The sequence below is a fragment of the Tauraco erythrolophus genome, chromosome 7 (genome assembly GCF_009769465.1).
Source record: "Tauraco erythrolophus isolate bTauEry1 chromosome 7, bTauEry1.pri, whole genome shotgun sequence".
NCBI classification, from domain to species: domain Eukaryota; kingdom Metazoa; phylum Chordata; class Aves; order Musophagiformes; family Musophagidae; genus Tauraco; species Tauraco erythrolophus.
The window spans coordinates 17,542,304-17,565,833 of NC_141471.1; the positions used below are offsets into that span (position 1 = coordinate 17,542,304).

The 23,530-nt window shown below is 41.2% G+C and overlaps 1 protein-coding gene across 1 annotated transcript; it reads right to left on the reverse strand.

Annotated features, from left to right (window-relative positions):
* Positions 1-5,916: 5,916 nt before the first annotated feature.
* On the reverse strand, positions 5,917-22,570 carry MTPAP (mitochondrial poly(A) polymerase). Its single transcript, XM_086614585.1, has 9 exons — positions 22,402-22,570; positions 19,812-19,984; positions 19,035-19,268; positions 18,475-18,699; positions 11,729-11,940; positions 9,516-9,742; positions 8,244-8,336; positions 8,065-8,138; positions 5,917-6,287 (listed from the first exon to the last, which is right to left on the reverse strand). The coding sequence occupies exons 1-9, from the start codon at positions 22,568-22,570 to the stop codon at positions 5,949-5,951; spliced, it is 1,746 nt and encodes a 581-aa protein (XP_086470711.1). The 3' UTR covers positions 5,917-5,948.
* Between the last annotated feature and the right edge of the window lie 960 nt (positions 22,571-23,530).

Consider the following 23,530-nt stretch of genomic DNA (forward strand, 5'->3'; position numbering starts at 1 on the left):
CTCTGTATTTTATTTTTGGAGTCACAAAATCTCTGAATCTCATTTCATGATGGAGTCAGTAATGCTTCTTTTTTATTTACTGCAGTGGCTAAATACTCACCCTCCCATGTACTGGATATTGTAATTTCCATTCAGTATATTCCCCAAATCCTATCCTTTTATAAAAGTAGTGTACCACTGGGAGGACTACAGAAAATTAAGGGAAGAAAATTGGTTCAAAGAGACAAGGCGGCGTTCCTTGTTATTGCTGGATTGTTACATGTATTACTTTCCACTATATAAATATTTTTTATAATTAATCTAATAGTAATTATCATTTATCTAATTGAAATATGAAGTCTTTAGGTATTCTCCCAGTTCTTTTTCTCCTCCTGAAAATCTTTAGCAATAGCTCCTAGAGAAGGCCTTTAGAAAACCAAACTTGAGATGTAAATACTCAGAAAGAATTGAAATAATACAGCTTTTCAACCTAACAATCCAACTTCTTACATACATACGTTTTCTCTGCAGGAAAGCCGAGTTTTGCCTGTGTCCCACATGAGAAAAAGCAATACAGAATTACGGGAATTGTTCTGTCCTGTAGAGTCAGTAACACAAACGAGAGGCTATGCCTTAGTAATTTGTGGGGCTTTTACCTCCCCTGTTGGGCTGCAAGGATAATACCTAGAAGACATATTCTGGGAGTTGTTCCATGCAAGATTCCTGTACAGGGCTGCATTGTTTACATTGACTACGAATCTGTATGCGCAAGAGAGCTCAGCATGGGAACAAAAACCTCTCTCTGAAGTCTTTCTGTGAAACAAATTGAACATAGTTTTCCCCACAACGACAGGGGAAAACAGAAATCATTTTGAAGGGTAAAGCGCCTCTCAAAAAATCTGCAGAGAACTTCAGCTTTCCAACACTGCGGACTGTGTTAAATAAGTCTCTCAAATGACCAGACTTCCTAAAAATACATTCTCAGTATCGGTGAGGCACATCAAGTCCAGCTAATTGAGCTCTCTATGAGCCATGGAAAAAACAGTATGGAGACTCAATCTACACAAGAAATTAAGCAGTCAAATAAAGTTGCATTGCAATGGGAAGAGCACAATTTAAAAACTGCTCATTTCTGAATGCAGCTGTATTCACTGTTGCTCCACAAAATACGATGGGTCAAGTGAAATACTATTTTTTACAGATCAGATGAGATGAGATATGATAAAAAGACAATGGGGAGGAGGGAAAAGAAGCAGGAAGTTCCTGCAGAAGAAAGCAAAACAACCCTCTACTTAAAGAAAGTACAAGAAACAGGTCTGCAAAAGCAGCGGATCAAGACTTTCAACTCACAAGGACTTACGGAGGAAGAGATTTTATCTCCAGGCACAGGTTAGCCTTGTATAAATCCTAACCTTTGTTTTAAACTAACTGACCCCAAATTTCCCATGATGTTTAAAGAATATTGTACTAGAAGAGAACCTTGGTGGTAATTTTGCAATAAAGAAGACAAAGCATTTGGAAGTGAGAGCTTTCCAGTGAACAGGATGATTTCACTTTGAAAACTTCCTAATTGTTGATTCATCAGATCTCCAAAGCAGCCCAAGCTGGAAATCCTAAACTTGCTTCAGTTGAACTTGGCACGGACCTTTTAACTAGCTTGTTGGCAGAATTATTTAAATAAAGGTTCTTTGTCTATCTTTCCTTTTTCCAAAGGTACAAAATTGTGTCAAGTAAAAACAGCTCATACCCCCCAGAGGGTATAAACTAAATTGAACTTAGAAATAAATGTGCAAGAATGAAGACACGCTGTTGTAAGAACATGTTTCCTCAACAACCACAGACCTAGCACAAGCACAGAGTACAGCTACGTTCAGCTGAGAGCCAGGCTGCTCTGGACCCAGAAGTAACAGAGCACCAGCAATGTGCCAAATCCAAGCTGACAAGCTCTGCTGGGCAGCAAAGTCTTCTTCCACACCTGCACAAGTGTCTCTGCGTGGTGTTATGTTATGGGACCCCAGGAGCAACAAAAAAGGATGAACAGTACCCACCTCAAGTGTACAGATACAAATGTGTGGCAGCCTGGGGAACAAGCAGGAGGAACTAGAGCTCTGTTGAAATAACAGATATGGTGGGAGAGCGTGCATGTGGTAGGAGCACTGTGATGGATGGATACACGCTCCTCAGGAAAGACAGGCAAGGAAGAAGGGAAGACTAGGGGGGCTCTTACATGAAGGAGCAGCTTGAACATTTGTGATGGATGGCAGTCTAATTTGAGGATCAGAAAAGAAGCCAGTAAGAGTGACAAGGATGTGGCAGTGTATGACAGACCAGGCCATTGGGGTGATGAGGACAGTCAAGCACTGGAACAGGCTGTCCACAGAGGCTGTGCAGTCTCCATCATTGGAGATTTTTGAGGCCTGACTAGATAAAGCCCTGAGGAACTTGGTCTAATCTCACAGCTGATCCTGCCTGAAGAGGAAGCTGGACTAGGTCCAGAGGTCTTTCCCAGCCTGAATCATACAGTGATCCAAAGTCCAAAGGACAGAATCCCAGGCAGGAACTGTAGTTGAAATTGAGGCAGAGGAATAGAGCATCTGCTACCAGCCAGTCTCAGTTTTGTGACTGTCTTAGCCATGAGCATCACACACAGATGCTCATCCAGCAGCTAACTGCAGACCAAGGCTGCAGATCCTCAGGAAGCTACAGAGGAATGACGGAGCAGTGGGAGTTGCAACAGAACCCAGTCCTGCAACTCTTGTGAGCATCAAACATCTAGAAAATAAAAAAATATCCCTGGCAACAAATGTTATTGTCCCAAAGAGCATATTCTCAGGGCAAGGAACTTTCAAATGTTTTCATTTTCCCTAACCAGTTAAGAGCCAGGGAATGTGAGATTGCACTAAAAAGTATTCCCAGTGAGGGGAAGGGGCAGAGGTGCAAAAATGTGTTTAATTCCCTGATGTTCCTTATGTGTGGCCTCTCCAGCAGTATCCTACAATATAGCACATCAGTGCCAAGTTTGAGAAGTAACTAAAACTTAGTGCCTCACTCTCACCAAGACATTGTTTACATGTTTTTGGACGATATGAACAAGTTCTGAAGTCCAGACTGTCACTATAGTGCTTTCTTGACAAATATCCAGCCTTTGTTTTTACTGACATAACCATATTGATTGTTTCTATCCATCTTCAATGTGACAAGGCTGCTGCCCTCAGGAAATTAGAATCACACCATCTCTCTTGATTTGCTAAATACACCCCGTCAAATCTTGGCCCTGCTCTTCTCTGTCTGGTTCTCTTCCCACAGGTGGCTTCAGTTCCACTAGTGTCACACAGCTCTTCTCCCAGACACAGCTCAAGCTCTAGAGAAGTTTATGGTTGGCTCTCCACCCCCAGCTCGCAGCCTACTCTATGAAAGCTGCCCGCCAGGCTTATTTATATCATCGATGACAGCTGCTCTTCAAAGTCAGCAGCTGGTCTCCAGATCCCTGGCCTTGCAGACTTCCAAAACAATCACCTGTGCATTTCCATTGCTACAAAACTGCTTTTGGCTTGTTTTTTTTTCTTTTCAGAAATTGGCCTGCAGCCATGACAGGGGTTCAGAATTATTCCCAAAAGGGACAGGCAGTCTGAACAGAAAAGTGATGCTGAAAGGCGCTGCACGTACTGTAACCAGGTTCTGCCCTGCCTTTTAGGGAATACTAAGCAGCTTGAATGCCTACACACATTTACACATGAAGCATGTGATTCAGCGTGGCTCAACTGTATAACCAAATTACAAAGTTTATTAGTATTTGACTACAAGTGTCCTGTGTCCGTATGTCAAAATTCTTATAAAATCTTTCCTACCTATGTCAGAGTGAACCACCGTGAACATAATGCAAGTAGGTCTACTCTGCCACAGTTCTGCTGTATGCTTCTGTCCCTGTTAACCCATTTTCTTATTATTGCACTGCAGTATTACCCATTTTGTTTAGCTGGAAAAAAGAAAACTCACACATACTCAAGTACTGCCCCAATCTTCAAAAAGCTTCAAAGTCTATTGCTGAGGAAACAGCAGAAAATGTACCGCTAGGTTCTGTAAAGATTAAGGTAGCAACAGACTCCTTAAGCACCAGTGCCAAGCTTGTTATCAAAGGCTTTGGGTTAGCACCAATAACAAGTTACAATAAACTTCATACCAGCCTCCAAAAAGAAGTTCACACACTAGCACCAGGATTTAGGTATAAAACTAAGTTTGAAATTCAAGGCTTAATCTTGTAGAAGTTGATACGAGAATTAACTCCTGTGACCAAGATAATGATTATGTGAGTCATTATTTGAAAAGAACATTTATGAATTAGAAATGGACACATATGAATATTATTTTAAATTCCACATAAACTAATAATGGAATTCATCTGTAAGAGGGTCTTCCTGCCACTCAAGGTCTAACTCTTTAGTCTGCCAGCTCCTGGAAAACACTTTTCTTTGTCCAGTTTTTACAAGTACTTTGGAAGTATGCATTACTGCCCATAGTATTTCCAACAAATAATACCTCAGGGAAGACACACTTTTTAACTGTTCAGACTACACCATTAGAAAGAAAGTCTACACAAAATCATATACCACTGCAACATTATAGAATCTATTAATACTAAAATGAAACAGTAATCATCAACATCGATGTTGCATCTGTATGATAATCTCTGAGTTACACTAATCTCCTGCATGGCATTTCTGTCAAGAATAAAAACAACAGTCTGTGGAGTTATCATCACCATTGCCATTTAGTTTTAATGCACAAGTGGCTCTCAAACTGGACAGGTAGAATACTCACAAACATACCCGGAAAATCTATCTGAGATTTGCCTTTCTGACTTCCTTCTTTCCTTCCTTCTTTCCCCTCTTCCTTTGAAAACACTCTCATTTACGGCAGATGGACAGAGAACTAGATGCTTAGAGTCAACGAGAAGCATTGACTCTCACTGACTCAACTGATCTGGAAAAAAGACAGTCTTCAGACTGTTCTGCTGAATATCTGAAAAACAGGGCACGAATGGGAACGGGACTCCAGCATGATGTATGATTCCCTATGGATCTCTGCAAGGGACAGATCCCTCTGCAAGGGACAGTGAAAGGAAGGCTCTGGTGTTGCCTAGTAGGCAGCAACTTTGAGGAGAGTGATGAGGCAAGAATGGTATGCAAAAGCCTCTGCCCAAACCTGAAATACAGGTTTAAAGTGAAGTTAAAGGCAAAATGAGAAACGTGAGTGTATATACAAGTGCATGTGGGAACCAGCCCCATGGTACAGAAAACAAGAGTTGACTGAAGAAATTTGAGATCAGGTGGTAAACACAACACCAAAATCACTTTTCCAACACAAAACAGTTGCACTATCCTTGGAGAGCAATACTTTATAAAACTGCAAACCTTACTATCCAATTCCATTCTCTTTATTTTGTCTTGGCACTATCTACATGAATGGAAAACAATTGCAAAAATAGATACATGCACTTTGATTTTACTGGCTTCCAGATCATGACGGGAATGGAAGCAATGGTTCTAACATTCATTTTCTTTTAAACTGTGGTTTCACTGAAAGGTGGCTGTTTCTTGAGCTTTTACTTAGACTATCAGTTGTATGTCAGCCAACAGAATCCCCAAAGGCTTTCCTCATGCTGCTCCTGTCAGTCTTTCTCTTTGTTTTTTTTAAAGACTGCCCAGCTGAAGGTTAGTTCCAAAATGTATCTGTAAAACTTGCATTTCAACACTCTTCATTCATAAAACAGATGGAAAAGTGAGGAGTAAGAAGGAGAAAAATGTACAGAAAGAAAGCAGATCTGTACAAAAAGCATCAGAATGGAAAACAGAGGTCATTTGACTCTACATTTCACCATAATAAAAATATTAAAAGTAACGTTCTTCGGACTGTGTGTCACATTCAATTCCTAAAACAGAATACCAGCTACTGTGTTTCTGTGCTGAAAGTCACTTTCCCACTGCTTTTTGTAGACTGTTTGGATTATTTAACTTTAAAGAGTCCAAGAGGCTTCTGATTGTTTCGCTCCCTATTCCTTTCATCCTATTCTTCATCTTGCTGGGATTACTTTTCCCAAATGGTATCAGCAGGGCTGCCAGTCCCCAAGGCTCTTTATTGATCATTCGCTGAGTTTTATCTTCCTTCTGTAAAATCCAGGCACTTTCTCTGGCCATAGCTACAAATTTCTCCAGCTGTGGCTGATTAACATTCTTGCTGATATTAAGGTCTTGTTCAAAGGGATTCCAGATATAAAGAGGAGACGACTCAGGTTTATTTACTTCCTTTCCCTGCAGACAGTGTAAAGAAAAAGCCAAAGTTGCATATATACATTACAAGCTGAGCAAATAACAAATCACTTGAGTTATTACATGAGCATTAAAAGTATTTTGACCTAGTAGAGAACTTTTTTGGAAAAAAAAATGTCATTATTAATCAAGTTAATTTTCCTGTTAACTTGACAGTATGACTCCTGTTCTCTGAATCCTCAGTGGTGGTTTTCCTTCCCACATTCAGCTTGGATTTCCTTCAAGGCAAAGAACACACAACTACAGCTTAGCTTGTCTTTTTGGCCATTCTCCCATTTGCTTTTCCACAAACCTCAGACCTCACTCATTGCAATCTTCTACCCCTATCTCCATTTGTGTATGGGTAGCATGAGTGTGTCACATTAACCTGCATAGCCCAGTCTGAGAAACTACTACAAGCACTTAAACTGTTCACACCATTCCTCCTACAGCATTCATGAAGAGCTGGTATAACAAAACAAGATTACTCACTTGGCTGAAATTCCTCCCAGTTCAGCCTTTTAAGTATAGAACTATTCAGGTCATGGTCCACTTTTGGGCACTTGGTATAGTACAATGCAAGTTGTTGACAACTATGTAGTTTACTATTTAAATGCACTTCCATCTCAGCACTTATCAGTGCCCCTTAGATGACCTGCTCTGTATTACAGAACCTCTGCAAGCCTTCCACGGAAAGCTCTAGCACGAACCTACCAGCTAATGCTACTCCAGGAAATGTCCATGTATATTCTACATACTCTTGCCCCAAGGCCAAGAGGACTGACTAGTTAAATAGGAAAACATCAGCAGCACAGACACTTCTCCTGACTAGCTCAGGCTCCAACGTGTTATGTTTTTGCTTGCCTTTTTTAAGGTTTAACGGCAAACAAAAGTTCTCTAGCTTAATGAATCAGTTTCTAGGATCAACCTGCAGCGGCAAAAAGAGCTCTTATGCCAGTAATCCATAGCGCCCAAGCAGGAAACAGAACACAAACAAGTGTCCACACAGCAACGTGGCACTGAAACGCCCCATCCTGTAAGCAGTCCAGCAGGAACAGGTCCAAGTTAAGGTGGTTACATTTATACGTATTTCTATTATACCTGTATGCGCACACACACGTATCCATAAACAGTATGACTTCAACACATAAAGTACAACAAAGTGACAGTGCAGACCCCTTGGCAAGCACAGAATGATCCTGTTATCTGTCATGCTTACTGAATTGTAAGTACGCTTACTGTAGGCTGATGCAAACTGCAGTAGGAAACTCAAGCACCAAAAGTGCTACTCAGCACACTAAAACCTACTCAGTCGTAAGTTTTAATGCAGACATTGTTTGGGTGTGGACTTCCAACTTTAAATGCAAAGCCTGTTGGTGTACAGAATTTGTCATAGACTTTTGCTATGACATACCTTGTGACATTTAATTCAAAAGTTTTCCCCTCACAGAGGGGAAATAAATAAATATTTAAAATAGTTTCTACTTTTTAAAACCGCCATTTTTATTACAGAGTTGTTAAGAAAAATCATACAGGCTTAGCATCAGAGTTTGTGCTTTCCAACAACTCCAAGTAACGACTCCGTAAATGTTCTTAATAGCGCTGTAAGTGATTAGGCTCCAAGAGGAAAACTCTCTTCCTTCACGGTAACTGATACAACCAATTTAAATGTACTTTGTATATACAATTAAAAACGACAGAAATCGTTGCTTAGCGTATGTAGTTCGTCTAACGACAGACAGAGAAATTCAATTCATAATGAGAGATTAAATTCATTTACCTTTCGAAGATTTATGGAATTCTTTCTGAAATCAAAGTTTCCAAAATATTCAAAAAAGTCACCCAACAATACATCTAAGGGAAAGAAAAACAATAGTCACCAGTAACATTAAACAAAAGTTTGTTTTAAATATGCTTATAAAACCTAATAAATACATAAAAAGTTGACGATTTACCTACCAAGTGTTTCTGTATTTTTTGTAGGTTTAATCTTGCTTAAGTCACTAACAAATGAGCAATCATATCCTCCAATTACATGCTTGTCTTTTTCATCTGAAACAAAAATCGTAAGCATGTTTTGAAGTGATAAACAATAAAACGCCATCGTATTTAATAAAATTCAGATAGACATGACTGAATTCAGTGAATGCTATCATATTAAGTAAATCAAATTGAGAGTTCACAAGCGAACTTTCAGGTTAAGATTCAACTTAAGTGTTTAAAGATTTAAAAGAAAAAATGTCTATGGGCAGGCAAAGGAAAAGAAGCATAAGTAAATGGTATGTTTTCAAAAGCCTATAGGAACAAGGTATATGACATCTTTGTATCTCTGAAGTTACCTCTTTTAAGTAACAAACCTGATACCTCTGCATAGAGAGCTTTATTATATACTAAACAGCACAAATTTCTGAGGTTAATACCTACAGGAGGGTTTCAAAAAAAACTCAGACCCAAGTGTCTATTGTCTTTCTCTGAAAAAAATAAAGAGAACTAGGAATACTCTTGTAAAATTTTAGGACAGGTGTTTTGTTTTATGTTTAAAAATTCTATAGAATTCTGATGGAAATGCCTAAGACTGATTTTAAAGCAACTGAAAACATACCTTTTTCTCCACTCAAAGCTTCCAAGGAAGCATGTCAATGAGCAGAAGGCATGAGTGAGGAATCAAAAACTTGAGGTGTCATTCTTTATACTTTCATTAGATTTACTGAAAATAATACACCCTAAAAGCTATGTATGAAATAGCCAGAACAGCTTGTTTGCAAAGATATACGAATTATTTACAGGTGGCTTGAACAGTCTCAAGAATATTACAAATTGTGACGGAAAAATATAGCCTTTCTTTTAAGCATTTGGTTTCTATAAAACAATATGCATCGTACCAATCTGCACAAAATCCTTAACAACTGCAGAGACATTTGAGACCTTACAAGTCTTTTAAAAACCAAAATAGAACAAAAACAGCCAGCATGGGAGCACTGAGCAAATAAATGACTTTTAATTATCTCTAGAATTTAGTATTCTACTGAAAAATTATTTACTTTGCCTTTAAAAATGCATTATTTTCACAAAAAAAAATCCAAGTAAAACTTCCGTGTTCCCTCAAACTTAAGGCATACGTAATATGCATTAGCATTTAAGAGCATAAAGAAATTGCTGGGGTTTATTCATCACTTCAGAGAAAACAAATGTGAGAGTCACTTCAACAAACACACGAACAGCTGTCCTTACCTGCCAGTTCTTTAAGTTGGTCTAGTGTTGGAATGATAGGTGGTGATCTCTTTTGAAGAAAAAACATGACCATCATGGTCAGGGAGAAGTTTGTAATCCAGTTACCAGGAACACTATTTGTAAGTCCATGAACACGGGCCCAACACCGTACAGTGAACACTAGTGCTCTTACACGGGAATCAAGACAGCCATAGATATACAAGAGTTCTGAACTTTTTATAGCAATGCTGAAGAAGAAACAAAAAGTAAAAGACATATAAAAAAATAAGAGAATTGTGAAGCACCAGATGCAGTGTTTGTTCATTGTTCGTCCCTAGAGCATCAGTTCCAAGGGAAGAGGATATCCACAAAAAAATCCACAAACCACCAAATTTAACTTTTATGCATTTAAAAACGTAGAAGAGAATAGCTGAAATTGTCCACGATGAAATACCTGGTGGTCTTCCACAGTAAGGAGGATACAATTATGGCTAAATAATAATACTGCATTTGCACCATTTCCTTGTTCCATATCACAGTGGGAGAAAACAAAACAAAACAAAAAAGAAAAGCAAACAAACAAAACCCACCAAGATCAAGTACTCAAGAGTGAAATGTCCACAAATTGCCTTTCAGGTACATTGGATAACATCTCTACCCTAATATATAATAAAATACAACTAGAACTTCTTTCACAATTTTAATCTAAAAAGTAATAAAATAATGCACTGAAAAATACATAACATGCAGAGACACAATGAAATCTGCAAAACAAGTCAATCCAGTAATTTTCAAATGACTAATGTTTGGTCCTGCTGAAAAAACAACTAATCTTGAAGGATGAAAGTTTTCAGATGGATCAGGTTTTGATCTGCCTCATCATATGGTCCTACAAACATTCCATGTCATGTACAAATGTGAGGGCAAGAAAAAGCAGAAAATAAGAAATGGAAACATGGTGTGAGAGCAAGACTTACTTTGGGGTCAATTTTAGTCTAAAGTGCTTATGGAACTACAGTTGCACGAGTTTTTACTCCAAATCTTACACTGAATTCTTCTAAAAATTCGCCACGGTTATCTGGGGAAGTTTACCATGTCCAAGTTTTGTCACACGTGGACTTCTAAAGCTTCAACTGTGAAGTGCTTCCTTGTGTCCGCGGAGGTTTGTTAATACTCCAAACGATAACAAGACAACACAGAGTCCCAACCAGCCAAACCACCAGCAGAGAATTACAAGGAAGTTTGCACAGAACTGCATGCAAACTACAAACTTCCACTGCAGCTGCATGTACAAAAGTAATTTTTTTGTAAGACGTTTGCTCAGTATTGCCTTAACAACTCCTGCATATTCTGAAAGAGAACTTCCGGTAATTCAGAAAATTCAGCCTAGGATCTGATTATATCTGATGTAGACAAATTACAAAATTCTGCACTGAAAGTCGTATTGGAAGTATTCTGAAAGATAACAACTCATATTTTACTATTCCCTAACAACAATCAAAAGGGTTAGTAACTCTTTTTGATTATGTAGCCTTACACCAGGGCTACGGATGTATACTGGATCAAGGTGGGTAATTCTTAACAAATTAAGCGACAGCAAAAATATAAATTATATGCTTTACTATCAACCAAATGAGAATAAATTGGAAGAGGAAAAATAGATGAAAAGAGAGGTATTTCTAAGAGGCCTGCTCCCTCTATCGGGCGCTGCTGTGAAAGGTCCTAAATGACAGTAACACTTTAGACTGTTTTCTGATGCAATGAGTTAATTCAGCATTCAAGATACCTTGCCAGCAAACAGGTGTATGCAGACCCTTAAGAAGAAAACAAGGACACCAAAATAACTAGAAGCCCTGTTGCTAAAAATTAACACAATGGAGCTGTTAATCTGAAAAGCCATCAAAAGAAGGCTGTGCATATACCCATACACATGAAGGGAAGTAATGACTAATGAACACTGACTTCTTTCAATCCCTTATAAGCCAACCTTATAGTATAGAGTGGTTTTCAAAGTCTCCAGCTTCAGCTAGCAAGTATTTCCTATGCTGGAGAAAGATATCTGAAGCATATTAAAACCTAAGCTCTGAAAGTCAAAAATATCCTTCTTACTTTCAGAGCCAACATTCATATTTGTAAGGAACACAGGAAGGAGTGGACTAAACAGTTTTCACTACAGGTTTTCAGAACATAGGTACATTAGTATTCTTCCTAAACTTTTTAAAACCAGGTCTCACCTGTTGCTCACTGACAGATCACACTGGAATCCTGTTGGTTGATGGGAAAATTTCACCAGCGGGCAGCGAGCATTGAGTATCTTCTGTACGCTCACACATCCAGGACCAAAATTATCAAGGCAATCACCAATCACAGAAAGAATTTTCTGAGTTGCTAATCTTTCAGATGGTAATCTTTTCATCTGATATTCCATTTCGAAGGGACCTTTTTTCTAACACAAAATTTTAAAAGTAAACTGTTAGTTCTGGAACCAAAGACGCATTTAAGAATACTTCTGAAAGATCAAACCAATTTGTAAAAGAGTCCGTGCAAAGACAGATTGAAAGACAGGAATTATTCAAAGAAGCCCACAGAACTTTAAAAAGGTAAAAATATGTTGCCTTCTCTTTTATACACTTTTTCAGTGATTCAATTTTCCCAGGTTAATAGTGATCAACTTACTGTAAAGTTACTTGTTCAGATGAGGGTATAATACTACTACATCTCACTGTTGCTTAAACCAAGTAATTCTTGAATTCCCGAGAGAGCATATATGCTTTGACTGAAAAGAGGGGCAAATAATTAAATTAAAAAGTAAGAGGGGCAAACCACAACCAAACCACCATTAATTTCAAACTATCAGTAATTCCATTTCAAATCCTCAAAGAACAATGCGTTATTAGAGAATCAAGTAGCAGTGTAAAGAAAATGTCTTTTTCATTTAAAAAAACCTACAAATTTTAGCCTGCAAATTACTTAACCCTTCAAAATGGAGGTAAATTTCTGTAAGACTTAAAATATTCACTTTGTATCAGACAGTTTTTCTGACAAATAAAAAAAAACATGGAGATGTATTTTGATATCATCAGACACAAATTTTCCTGTAGGTCTTTGTATTCTGAATTGTCGTATGTGTAGTTTATACCTCAATAAAATAACTTCATACCTATGAAATCTCAGTTATCTTCACAGTCTCTCTTTGTTTTCAAGCCTCAGCTAATTTTGCTTGTTAATACTTGACACTGACTTATCCTCCCCCTTGGAACACGTCGCGGGTGAACTGTTTGTACAGTATACAAACTATTTGTATAGTATACAAACAGTATTATGCAGTGACCTAACTAGTCCTCTGACACACAGAGGAGGTTATTTTTGTTGTCACCAGGTTAGTGGAAAAAAAAAAACATGCACTCACAGACAGGTGAAACAATTCAGAAGTTTGTAACCTTTCTCCTAAACTCATTTTAGGTGCTGAATTTCTGAGTTGCTCTGGCAACCACTGAGGTGACTGTTCATCCTCTCCTCTTGCCAACAGTTCTCCAGCCAGTTCGTGTGTTTGAATGTACCAAGACAGAGGTCCCTGATGTCATCTGGCTGCGTAGCTGCATGCTACAGCAGGGCTGGCTCAAAGCGAAAGGAGCCTTTAAGTTTCACTGAGGTAGGTAACAGGAAAGAAAGGACAGAGACTCAGCTGACATGTAGGTGTGCTGGTGTTCAGACCCTTATGTTTGTGACAAAAATCACGATGTGCCTTCCTAGACAGCAGCTCAATATCTCTCAAAAGCTGAATGAACACCTGCTGAATGAACACTGAATGCCAGCTGGGAAGACAAAGTACTGATACATTTGCCCAACCCTGTGGTTCTCCCCCTATTCTTGTCATGTTGCTCAAAACAGCAAATGTAGATAAAGTAAACTATTACTTTGGGGTAATTTGATATAGTAGCCTAAGCAAGAAGCATAGCTGTTTTAACACAAAAACTGTTACTCTAAAAATACCACAGAACTCTGTTTTAAGTCATTCACACTAATCTCCCAAACCACTCACATGTTAAAAACACTGTATCTGCAGTCAAACCTGTATTGATAATCCACACTCGGTAAAGAACGCTCCCACTTTTGCTGCTTTTTTAATTCACAATTAGTAATCGGTTTGCCATTAAGACTCAAAAAATGTTATTGAATGTGAAGAGGTGCTGAAATGCCTGGTCCTCCTCCATTGCTGGTACCTCCTGAAAGGCTGCAATAGTGCAGAAATCTGTTCATCACTGATATATCATCTATAACTAAAGCTACCTCCCCTTGTCTTCACTTCGAACTAAGACAGTCAACTTATGTATACTAGTAATACAATTTGCCAGGGAGAGTATCAATATCCTTATAAATCACACTGCCAACTACACAAGACTTTTACCTTCCTCTGAAGTATTGCCTGTTGCCTGTCACAGGAGATACGTCCAACATCATCTTTTCCTACTGTATTGGGTTTATGTGGCAAGGTTTTGGTAGCAGGGGAGCTGCAGGGTGGCTTCTGTGAGAAGACACCAGAAGCTGCGCCTCATGTTGGACATAAACAGTTCCAGCTGGCTCCAAGACAGACCAGCCGCTGGCCAAAGCTGAGTCCATCAGTGAAGCTGGCAGCACCTCTGAGATAACATATTTAGGAAAGGGCAAAAAATGTTGCGCAGCAGCTGGGAAAGTGAGAAAAATGTCAGATAAATAACTTTGCAGACACCAAGGTCAGTGAAGATGGAGAAGGTGCTCCAGGCATGAGAGCAGACATTCCCTAGAAGACCAGAGGGATGCAGGGTGTCCTCATGCTGCCCATGAAGGACCACAGTGGAGCAGATATCTACTCTGCAACGTATAGAAGATCCCACACCAGAGCAGGTGGATATGCCCTGAAGGAAGCTGCAGCCTGTGGAGAGTCCATGCAGGAGCAGGCTCCTGGCAGGAGATGCAGGCCATGAAGAGGAGCAGGTTTTCTGGCAGGACCTGTGACACCATGGGGAACCCACACGGCAGTAGTTCATTCCTGAAGAACTGTACTCCGTGAGAAGGACCCATGTTGGAGCAGTTCTTGAAGAGCTGCAGCCTGTGGGAAGGACCCCACACTGGAGCAGAGGAGCAGCATGAGGAGGAAGGAGCAGCAGAGACAAAGCTTTATGAACTGTCTGCAACTCCCATTCCCCATCCCCCTGCGCTGCCTGAGGGGAGGTGGTAGAAGCGTTGGGAGTGAAGTTGAGCCTGGGAAGAAGGTGAGGTGGTGGGAAGGTGGCTTTAATTTTTGGGGTTTTTTTGTTGTTTTTTTGTGGTGGGGTTTTTTTTTTTATATCTCACTATCCTACTCCATTATTAACTGGCAATAAATTGAATTAGTCTTCCCCAAGTTGAGTCTGTTTTTCCCGTGACAGTAATTGGTAAGCGATCTCCCTGTCTTTACCTGAACCCATGAGCTTTTTCATCTTATTTTCTCCCCTCATCCTGCTGATGAGGGGGGAATGAGAGAGCAGCTGGAGGCCAGCCAAGATTAACCCACCACACCTACAAAGCACAAAGCTCTCCAGGTGCTAGCAGCTTAGTCTCCTATTCTGACTATGCTTGAATCAAAACAGAAAAGTTGCACTAATGATTTTTAATTTTTGCACTTCTTTACAGGACAATGCTCTAATGTACCTTATTTTTTGTAAATACTTTCACATTGATACAGCACATGGGCCTGTGTTTTAATGCTCAAAAACATCAACAAAACCAACAAGACTATAATCTCTGGTATGTGAAGACTGTGCTTGCATGCAAGACAAAAAACTCACTGCACCACATAGAGTGTAAGTGTGCCACACAGCCTGTTAACCTATCGTTGCTGTGGTTTAGCCCAGCCGGCAGTGAAGCTATCATCATGAGGTTCCTTGCTCACTTCTCCCCCTCTGTGGGGTGGAGAGGAGAAAAATGTAACAAAAAGCCTGAGGGTCAAGATAAGACAGGGAGGGATCACCCACCAACCATAGCCCCAGGGAAAAACAGAGTCAGCTTGGGGACAAAACAATTTAATTTGTTAACAGCTACTTGAGAGGACAAGAACAAACAAAGCCAGATCTTAAAACACCTTACCCCCACCCATCCCTTCTTTCCAGCTCTCTACCTCCTCCCCCTGTGGCACAGGGGGTCAGGGAATTGGGGGGGGGTCAGTTCATCACACATTGTTTCTGCCGCTACTTTCTTAAAGGAGGACTCCTTACACTCTTTTCCCCTGCTCCAATGGATCCCCTCCTCATGGGACAGTTCACAGACTTCTCCAATGTGAGTCCTTCCCGCAGGATGCAATCCTTACCCATCAGATTGCTCCAGCGCGGGCTTCTGTCCCACAGAGTCATGGCTTCTTCAGGAACAGCACCTGCTCCAGCGCGGGAGCCTCCATGGACTCCAGATGCATCTCCACCCCCTTGGCAGGGTGGCCGCTGCTGTCTCACCATGCACTGCAAGGGAATCTCAGCTCCAGCACACCTCCTCCTGCTCCACCTTCACTGGCCTTGGAATACGCGTAGCTGTTTCTTTCAGATCTCAGTCCTCTCTCTGCTGCAGCCCTGTCGGGCCTGACCAGCCTGACAAACCTCAGCAGGATGAACTCCGCCCAGCGGGTGCCCCGGGAGTGGGCACTTTGGAGCTCTCCAACCTGCGCCGCTGCGGCCATCTCCAGTTTGGTAGCAGCGACCCAGCGTGGGCAGCTGCCTGCCCAGGAGGCCGGGGGACAAGCCACCCGCCTGCCTGCTCTCATGACTGTAGGTTCAGCCCTGGTTCGAGCTCCGTTTTTCCCCGTCTTAAATATGGCATTTGCAGAGGCACTGACTGGCTCAGCCGTGGCCAGAGGGGATAGGGGTCCCACCTGGCCAGAGGTGGGTCTGACCGGTTTTGGAGCCGGGGAAGCTTCTTGCAGCTTCTTACAGGGGCTCTCTCTGCAGCCACTCCCATGCTACCAAAACCCCACCACATAAGCACAGCACAATCGTGTAACATGAAGACATATGCTCAGACAGTATCCCTGCTGGCTTTTGCTGCAGCATCCCCACGCTCAGATGTCTGTCAACTGTCCACAGGTAACGAAAACTGCTAGTAACCCCGTCCATCACTGAATAACTCTAAAGTTCACAACAGAACATATACTTCTACAGATGAATACTAAAGAAAACAGCTAGTTACAATACATGGTTTGAAAATAGACATTTTATACTTGAAAGATTTTTCCCTCCAAATTTAAGAGGCAGCTTTACTGTTCAAATGTAAAGGGTTCCTAGATTTTAACACTTCCCACACACACGACGGTCCTACTCTTCAGCTGACATGTTTGCTTTCATTGTGTTTGATCACTGCATTAATACTAAAAACTATATATGTTTGAAGGGATATTTCTTTAAAAGTAAAATACATGGCAATACACAAATTGTACAGAAAAGCTGAGTGAATTTTCAATCTTCAAAAGCTTAAGCCTGTTGTCTTTTTTTTCCCCCCCTAAGGAAAACAAAGCTGTTTTTTCCCAAACTATCTGTCATCACACAAATAAAAAGAAAAGTTTTCAAAACGCCAGAATCACTTACTTAACTACCTATTCACAATCCATGAAGAATCTCAACTTCACAAGGCATTTCTGATCCAACTCTCCCTTCTTCCTATCCTGATTTTCATCTCTTTCATATTCCCTTCTTCAATCTGAAAGGATATTTACACTGCCCACAGTCCAAAAACAGCAGCAAGAGACAAGATCCTTATCTAATCTCTTTGCATTCTTTATGCCTACACACACAAGGACTGAGACACAACCTACTCTAAATAACCATTATCATTTGAAGCTGCCCAAATACCAACACTAAACATGGGAACTTGGTTACATAGTGCAGATTTCTGAACCATAGTATGGTAGGTAAAGATATGATTAACATGAAATTTAATATGTGCATTGAAGAAGGCAGTACTGTTGACTGCATATTGCTTACTGGCAGTCTTGTCGCTCTCCAGCTTCTCAAGGTAGTGACACAAATTCTGTACTTTGCTCAGCAAATTTAAGTGAGTGTATTTCAATTTCAAGCCTCTACACTTGCTTAGTAACCACCAACTGTCTTCGTGCTTACTGTTGTATTATCAATGAGGCATTCAAATAATTATGAAGTATCTTATGGAAAGTCCGACAACTTAAACTATAGGCATGATTGATCTGGCTCAGTTCTTGTTTTGATCCTGGGTCCTGGTCCCCAAAACATCTACAGTTCGCATACACCATCTTATCCTTAGGTTCCTTTCAAGAGTGAGCCAACTAACTCCCTTCACAACAAAAATCAGGTGCTGTTAACATGGTAATTATCTCTGGACAGACAACACAAATATCAATGTGTGCCACCTGCAAGTATTCACCAATACTATCCCAGGTCTTACACTTCCACACGCTCTTGTGTGTGTGTGTATATATATGCACCTCAGTATATAATTCAGTAACTTTTCTGTAGTATGAAGTCAACTCTTTAAACTAGGGAAAAGAACCTGACAACCCTCCCAAAATGCACATGCACACACATGCACAAGATTATTATGCTTTAGAACAGGGGACCCTAAAGATCAAAGCCAAGCTTTAAAACAGCGTGGATGAAGCCCAGCAGCTCCAGAGAAGAAAACACCACAGCAGGATGGGAAGGACTGACATTGCTGAATCAATTTCAGAGGATGAGGGTTTTTTTTCACAGTGAAATTCATCCTAACAGTACAAAGTCTATGGAAACATCAAATAATTTTCTTCCTACTGCAAGGAAGATCTCTCTCATGTCACATCCAGCTTTTGAAAGTCTTCACATCCAAACATTCAAATAAACTTGCTCACAGTCTATAGTATGAACTCATGTAAAACCTAAGTATAAATAAACTAATTTCTGTGTGTGAAACAGTAAGTGACCTGCTCTGTTGAAAAAATCCAACAGACTGAAGATGCACAGCATAATCTTACCATTTTTGTAGCATGCTTTCGTACATCATGGAAGTCCAGAAACATGTCCACATCACATCCCAATTTGCCAAAGGTGTTGACTGAAGAGCCAAATGGCTTTACTGTGCTGTCTGGAAAATATGCACGTGTGAAATCTCGAACCAGAGAACAGGCCAGAAATCGGAGCTTGATATTTTCTTCTGTAAGCTGATACTCATTCAGTAAAATGTACATTTGACTGCTTACCTAGTTAAGAAAATAAACACTGTAAAAATACTATGACCCATCTTCTATCTATTAACATATCTTTTCATCTACTTAATATCATTTCAATTTGAGATTTAAAAATAAAAAGTCTTCTAACAGGTTTATTTCACAAAGAAAAAAATATTTCGACAATTAAATTGACTAATTTCATCTATTTGTTTCAATGTAGGAGAACTAGTCACACCAAATCCTAACAGAGGTTACTTTTTATTTAATAGAAATAAATTGCTTTATAAGTTGCACGTGACCACCTACAAATCTGAAATGGACATGGTTCATTTTTAGTTGAGAGAGCTATAGAAACCTCTACTTACACTGTCTGCATGACAAAGCTTTTGAATAAGGTCTTTCACTGGAATGTGAGTCTGAGGAGAGAGGTGAACCGGTGTCTCTTCAGCAGCTTGACTCACTGGGTTTTTCAGTGTGAAAGTAAAGAGCCTAGATTTAAACGGGACAACATGATGCTCTGCACCACTTGGGATTCCAACAGCATCCTCCAATGAGGCTATACTTTTCTTTTCCGAAAATTCTATTAAAGCATGGATACCCTAAACATTAAGAATGGAAACAGGGTTAGACAAATGCATACAAGCCTTGAATTGATTGTACTGATATTATTCAGACATTCCTGGGAGTTTTGAGACAGTTTAATATGACAGTCCTGAAGCTGAACGCCACGTTTTACACATCAACACTTTCTGGACACTTTTTCACAAGAGGTCAAAGATATGCTATTCTCGGCAGTAAGCACTAAACATGAAAATTCTAAAATCTATTTATCTTCATAAAATGCTCAAGAAACACATAAAAAAAGAGTTAGCTCTATTGTTAGAACAAAGAATAGTGCTATGTAAAAATCTCAAAGATTTAGTGCAGAACAGGACACAAGCTATCCCTTACAGGTGTTGCTTAGCTGACATACAAAAATAAATCTGTTGCTCAGCAACTTGCAAACATTAACAAAGCTAGAAACTAATTTAATATACTAATTATATATAATTTGCTTAACTTGCATGTATGAGGCCTTGATCAAACGCTGGTATTTACTTTTGTCTAAGTCTAGATTTTAGTTCACATTGTTAATTACTTACACGATTTTCAAAAAAGAAATGACTCTTAATGTTTCCATGACTGGATAAATACTGCAATAATTTTTTTTCATTAAGTTTTGGTGGGCACTTAATTAAAACAGTCCGTTCTGCTTGCTCCAATCGTTCTGTTTGGACCTCAGTGAATGTCTTCTTTCTTGTATTGACTTCAGCATCTGTGAGAAGAAACGAGCATCAAGGCTTTCTATAAAAACAAAGATTTAAAACTGATTTTAGTACACTTAATATCTTCCTATGGATTGAATAACTGAAGAAAGGTTTGACCAGGCTCTCTAAGAGGGTTACAGCAGAAGAGAAAACAATCAAGAATGAATGATAGACAAAACATCACTGTATTTCTCTCATGAATGCAACCATTTGTAAGAACAAGGAATAGGAAATGTAGGAAGAAAACAATACTGACTTCCCTTGATGCCAGAGGAAGCTTGATGATACAAGGAATCTTTGCTTTGTTGTTCACTGTTGAAAAACTCAGCAGCACACACAGTCAGACTCTACAGACGAGTCTGGAAATACCAGCTGGGGTACGAGGCAGAGCTAGAGCTTTGGCAAGTTGCACTGAAAAGATAATCTCTCTCAGCTACCACAAAACCAGCACTTTCACCTTTGGAACAATTCAACGCTTTCTTATTTTTACAACTCATCACCTTCTTTTACAGTAAACTCCTACTCAAAATTTTGGTTTAATACTATACTTTCATCTACTCCACTACAACAAACCCACGGATCAGTCATATCTCCCCACATTACTGGCAATCTGTATTGTTGCTGACAGCCTACAGAATTAACATGGAAATAAGACATGCTGGAACATCAAGAAACACAGAAACTTTTTTCTTGATTGCATAAAGGCAAAGAAGCCATGTTCCAAATTTGAAATCATAATCACTTCCCTGCATAACTTTCAAACTTATCCATTGACCACATGACATTACCAGAGCCTGTGAAGATGCTCCCTGTTAATACTGCCACTCATAATTCAGACTGGAAAGCTGGAGCACATGCAGTTATTTCCCTGCAGCTACTATCTGCTACAGAAAGATTCAACAGAGAGCTCTTCATTCTACGTTTTTGATTTTGAGGAACCCATGGGATATTGTGATCTCAAGAAAATCTTAACTGTCATCTAATGACACTTGTTAGCATTTATTATTATTTCTAAAAAATCTTTTATTTGACAAGTTTACTGCGCTTGCATACAGGCTTGTAAATAATAAACGCCCAAAGTAATTCTTTCAATAGCTCAGTTTTATATAGGATTTTTCATCAGAAGACCAAAGAAGCACTTTATGAAGATGATAAATATCCTATTTCCTGTGGGGGCAGAGAAGTGTCAAATGACTGAGATGCAGAAAGGACAAGTCCCATGCACAAGTGACACAATCAAGAGATGAACCCAGATCTTCTCACTCCCACAGCTCTTTGTGTTAGGCCTCAGTGGCTACGTGATTCTTGCCTGATTTACTACCCGTACCATGCTTAGTTCCTAGAGCAGAAGACGTGCTGACACCTCGTCCCGGCTCCGCTGCCACTTGCACAGTCTGAGCCTAGCACAGACACAGATGATCACATCCAACTGGCAGCTGTAAGCATTTTAAATGCATGAGAGGCAGCCTACTCTGCTTTCTTCTCCTGTTCCATACGATATTTCCAGTTAGTGCTAGAGTTTAACAATTATTTTAAACAGGTATACTCTTTAAAAGGTATACAGCACTGTTGCTGGAAGAAACAGCTCCAACCTCCACGTGGTGCTTGTAAATATTCTGGTGCTACCCTCTGCAAGCATTCACACGGTCACGCGGCAAACCAGGTGCGACCAATGATCAAATTTATACACCAAAACAAGAACGATTAACTGAAATCTGGAATTGTTCCTTAATCCAACTTTCTGCATATATGTTAGTACAAGGATATTACCAGCAAAAGATGTGGTTGTGTGAAACAGTGATAGTACAGCCTGATCTCTCTTTAACAACGACCTAATTTTTTTTTTCAAGCCCTGAAGCATGAACATAAGGCCAGGCCTCAGGCTCACAAACGCATGAAGCGTAAGTTTCACAGCACACCTACTCCTATACCTATCCCCGTATCAACAGCACATCAGCGACGGACAGTCCTCGCTTCTTTTTGGTTTGTACTGGAGACACAGCGCCAACCAAACTCTTCCTGTCTCTTTTTAAGGGGGAGTGGGCGTCTCTCAGGATAATCACCATCACTTCATTTACCTCTAGCCGGTATCCACATTTAATAAGCCAAGTCCTAGAGAGTCCTAGGATTCCGGCCTCCTGAACTGCACCCTGGCGCTACGGCCGGGAAAGCACGGGCCGCCCTCGCTGCCGCCGAGACCCCCGCCGGCAGCAGCTCCCCGAGCTGCTCCTCACGCCCGGGACGCCGGTAACGCCCAGGCGCTTCTGCCGGCGCCGAACCGCCCCCCGCAAACACGACAAGCGGCCCCTCCGCTCCTCACGCCCTTCCCTGACCTCATCGCCCCCGGGAGAACCGGCCGTGCTGCCGCGGGCCCGCACGGCAGCCAGGCCCCGAGGAGAACGCGGGGCGGCCCGACAAGCCCTACCTTCACCGGCCTCCTCGGCGACGGCTGCCCGCGGCGCCCTCTGCACCGCGGCGCCCGAGGAGCCAAGGCGGGCCTGCCCGCGGCCCGCGCAGCCACCGGCCGCCGGGCCGGGGAGGCGCAGGCGGCCCCGCAGCAGACACAGCACCCGCCCTCCCGCGCGGTGCGCCATTACCGGGCAGCGCCGCCCCGCGCCGGCCCCGGCCTCTGCGCAGGCGCCGGCCGCTGCGTTCGACGGTGGCCGGCGAGGCTCAGCCTTCCTCCGCGTGGCGCGGCGCGGTTCGCGGTGTGCTGGGCCACCCCCGGGTTACCGGCAGGAGGGTGAAGGTGGGCGTGGAGGCGAACCCGAAGGGGAAATAAAACGTGTGTCTAGGCCCGTGGCAGGGATGCGACAGTGGCGTTACTGCGGAGATGGTAGCGTGCACGTTCTGGAGGGTGAGGCAGAGCTGCAGGGCGCCCGGGAGGCGGTTGTGGGCCTGCGGTGTGCTTCCCGGGATGTGGCATGGAGAAGCCATTGTTTTCTTTAGTATTTAAAAGCGGTCATTTATGTAAAACTCGTGGGTACATCTGTAGTATGCGTGAGGGGCCATGCGACTACTCGATGTGTTAGCAGCTTGGCTGCTGAGCTACACTCTTGGTAGGCTCTGGGTAAGGCAGGGTCTGCAGGTGATTGCTCTGACCTTATTACCTTTGGTTTGTATCCCGATGATCCAGAAGACAGAGAGTAGATTGTTTTTGAAATAACTACATTTTAATTTATATCCTACGTACACATGCCATGGAGCAGAAGCTTGTGTTTCCTCCATTTCTCCACGGTAAGTACGCAAGTTTCCTCTGGAATTCTATGACTTGTCCTTCCTAAATACATTGATGTGGAGAGAGAGAAACAACTCCTTTTTTTCCCTTTGAAGCTGGTCTAAAAAAGGAAAATGGTTTCATTAAAATTAATTGTGGGTTTAGGAGAACTAATAACCCAAGCAAGTTCCTGAAACAGGATACCTAAGGTATCCTAGCGTGAGAGCTGCTGCAAGTTAAGGATGTGTTAGTCAGCCTTACCTCCCACTTTCAAGGTGCTGCCAATTTTGCCCTCTCCTAGGTTTGGTCTCTCTCCTTTTTACCTCTCCTGTACCTT

Coding starts and splice junctions, on each gene's coding strand:
- MTPAP (XM_086614585.1), bottom strand. CDS start 22,570: ATGGCGCACCGCGCGGGAGGGCGGGTGCTGTGTCTGCTGCGGGGCCGC. Junction 19,985..22,401: donor CGCCGAGGAGGCCGGTGAAG/GTAGGGCTTGTC, acceptor TTCTTCTCACAG/ATGCTGAAGTCAATACAAGA. Junction 11,941..18,474: donor GAAAGCATGCTACAAAAATG/GTAAGATTATGC, acceptor ATTTTGTGTTAG/AAAAAAGGTCCCTTCGAAAT.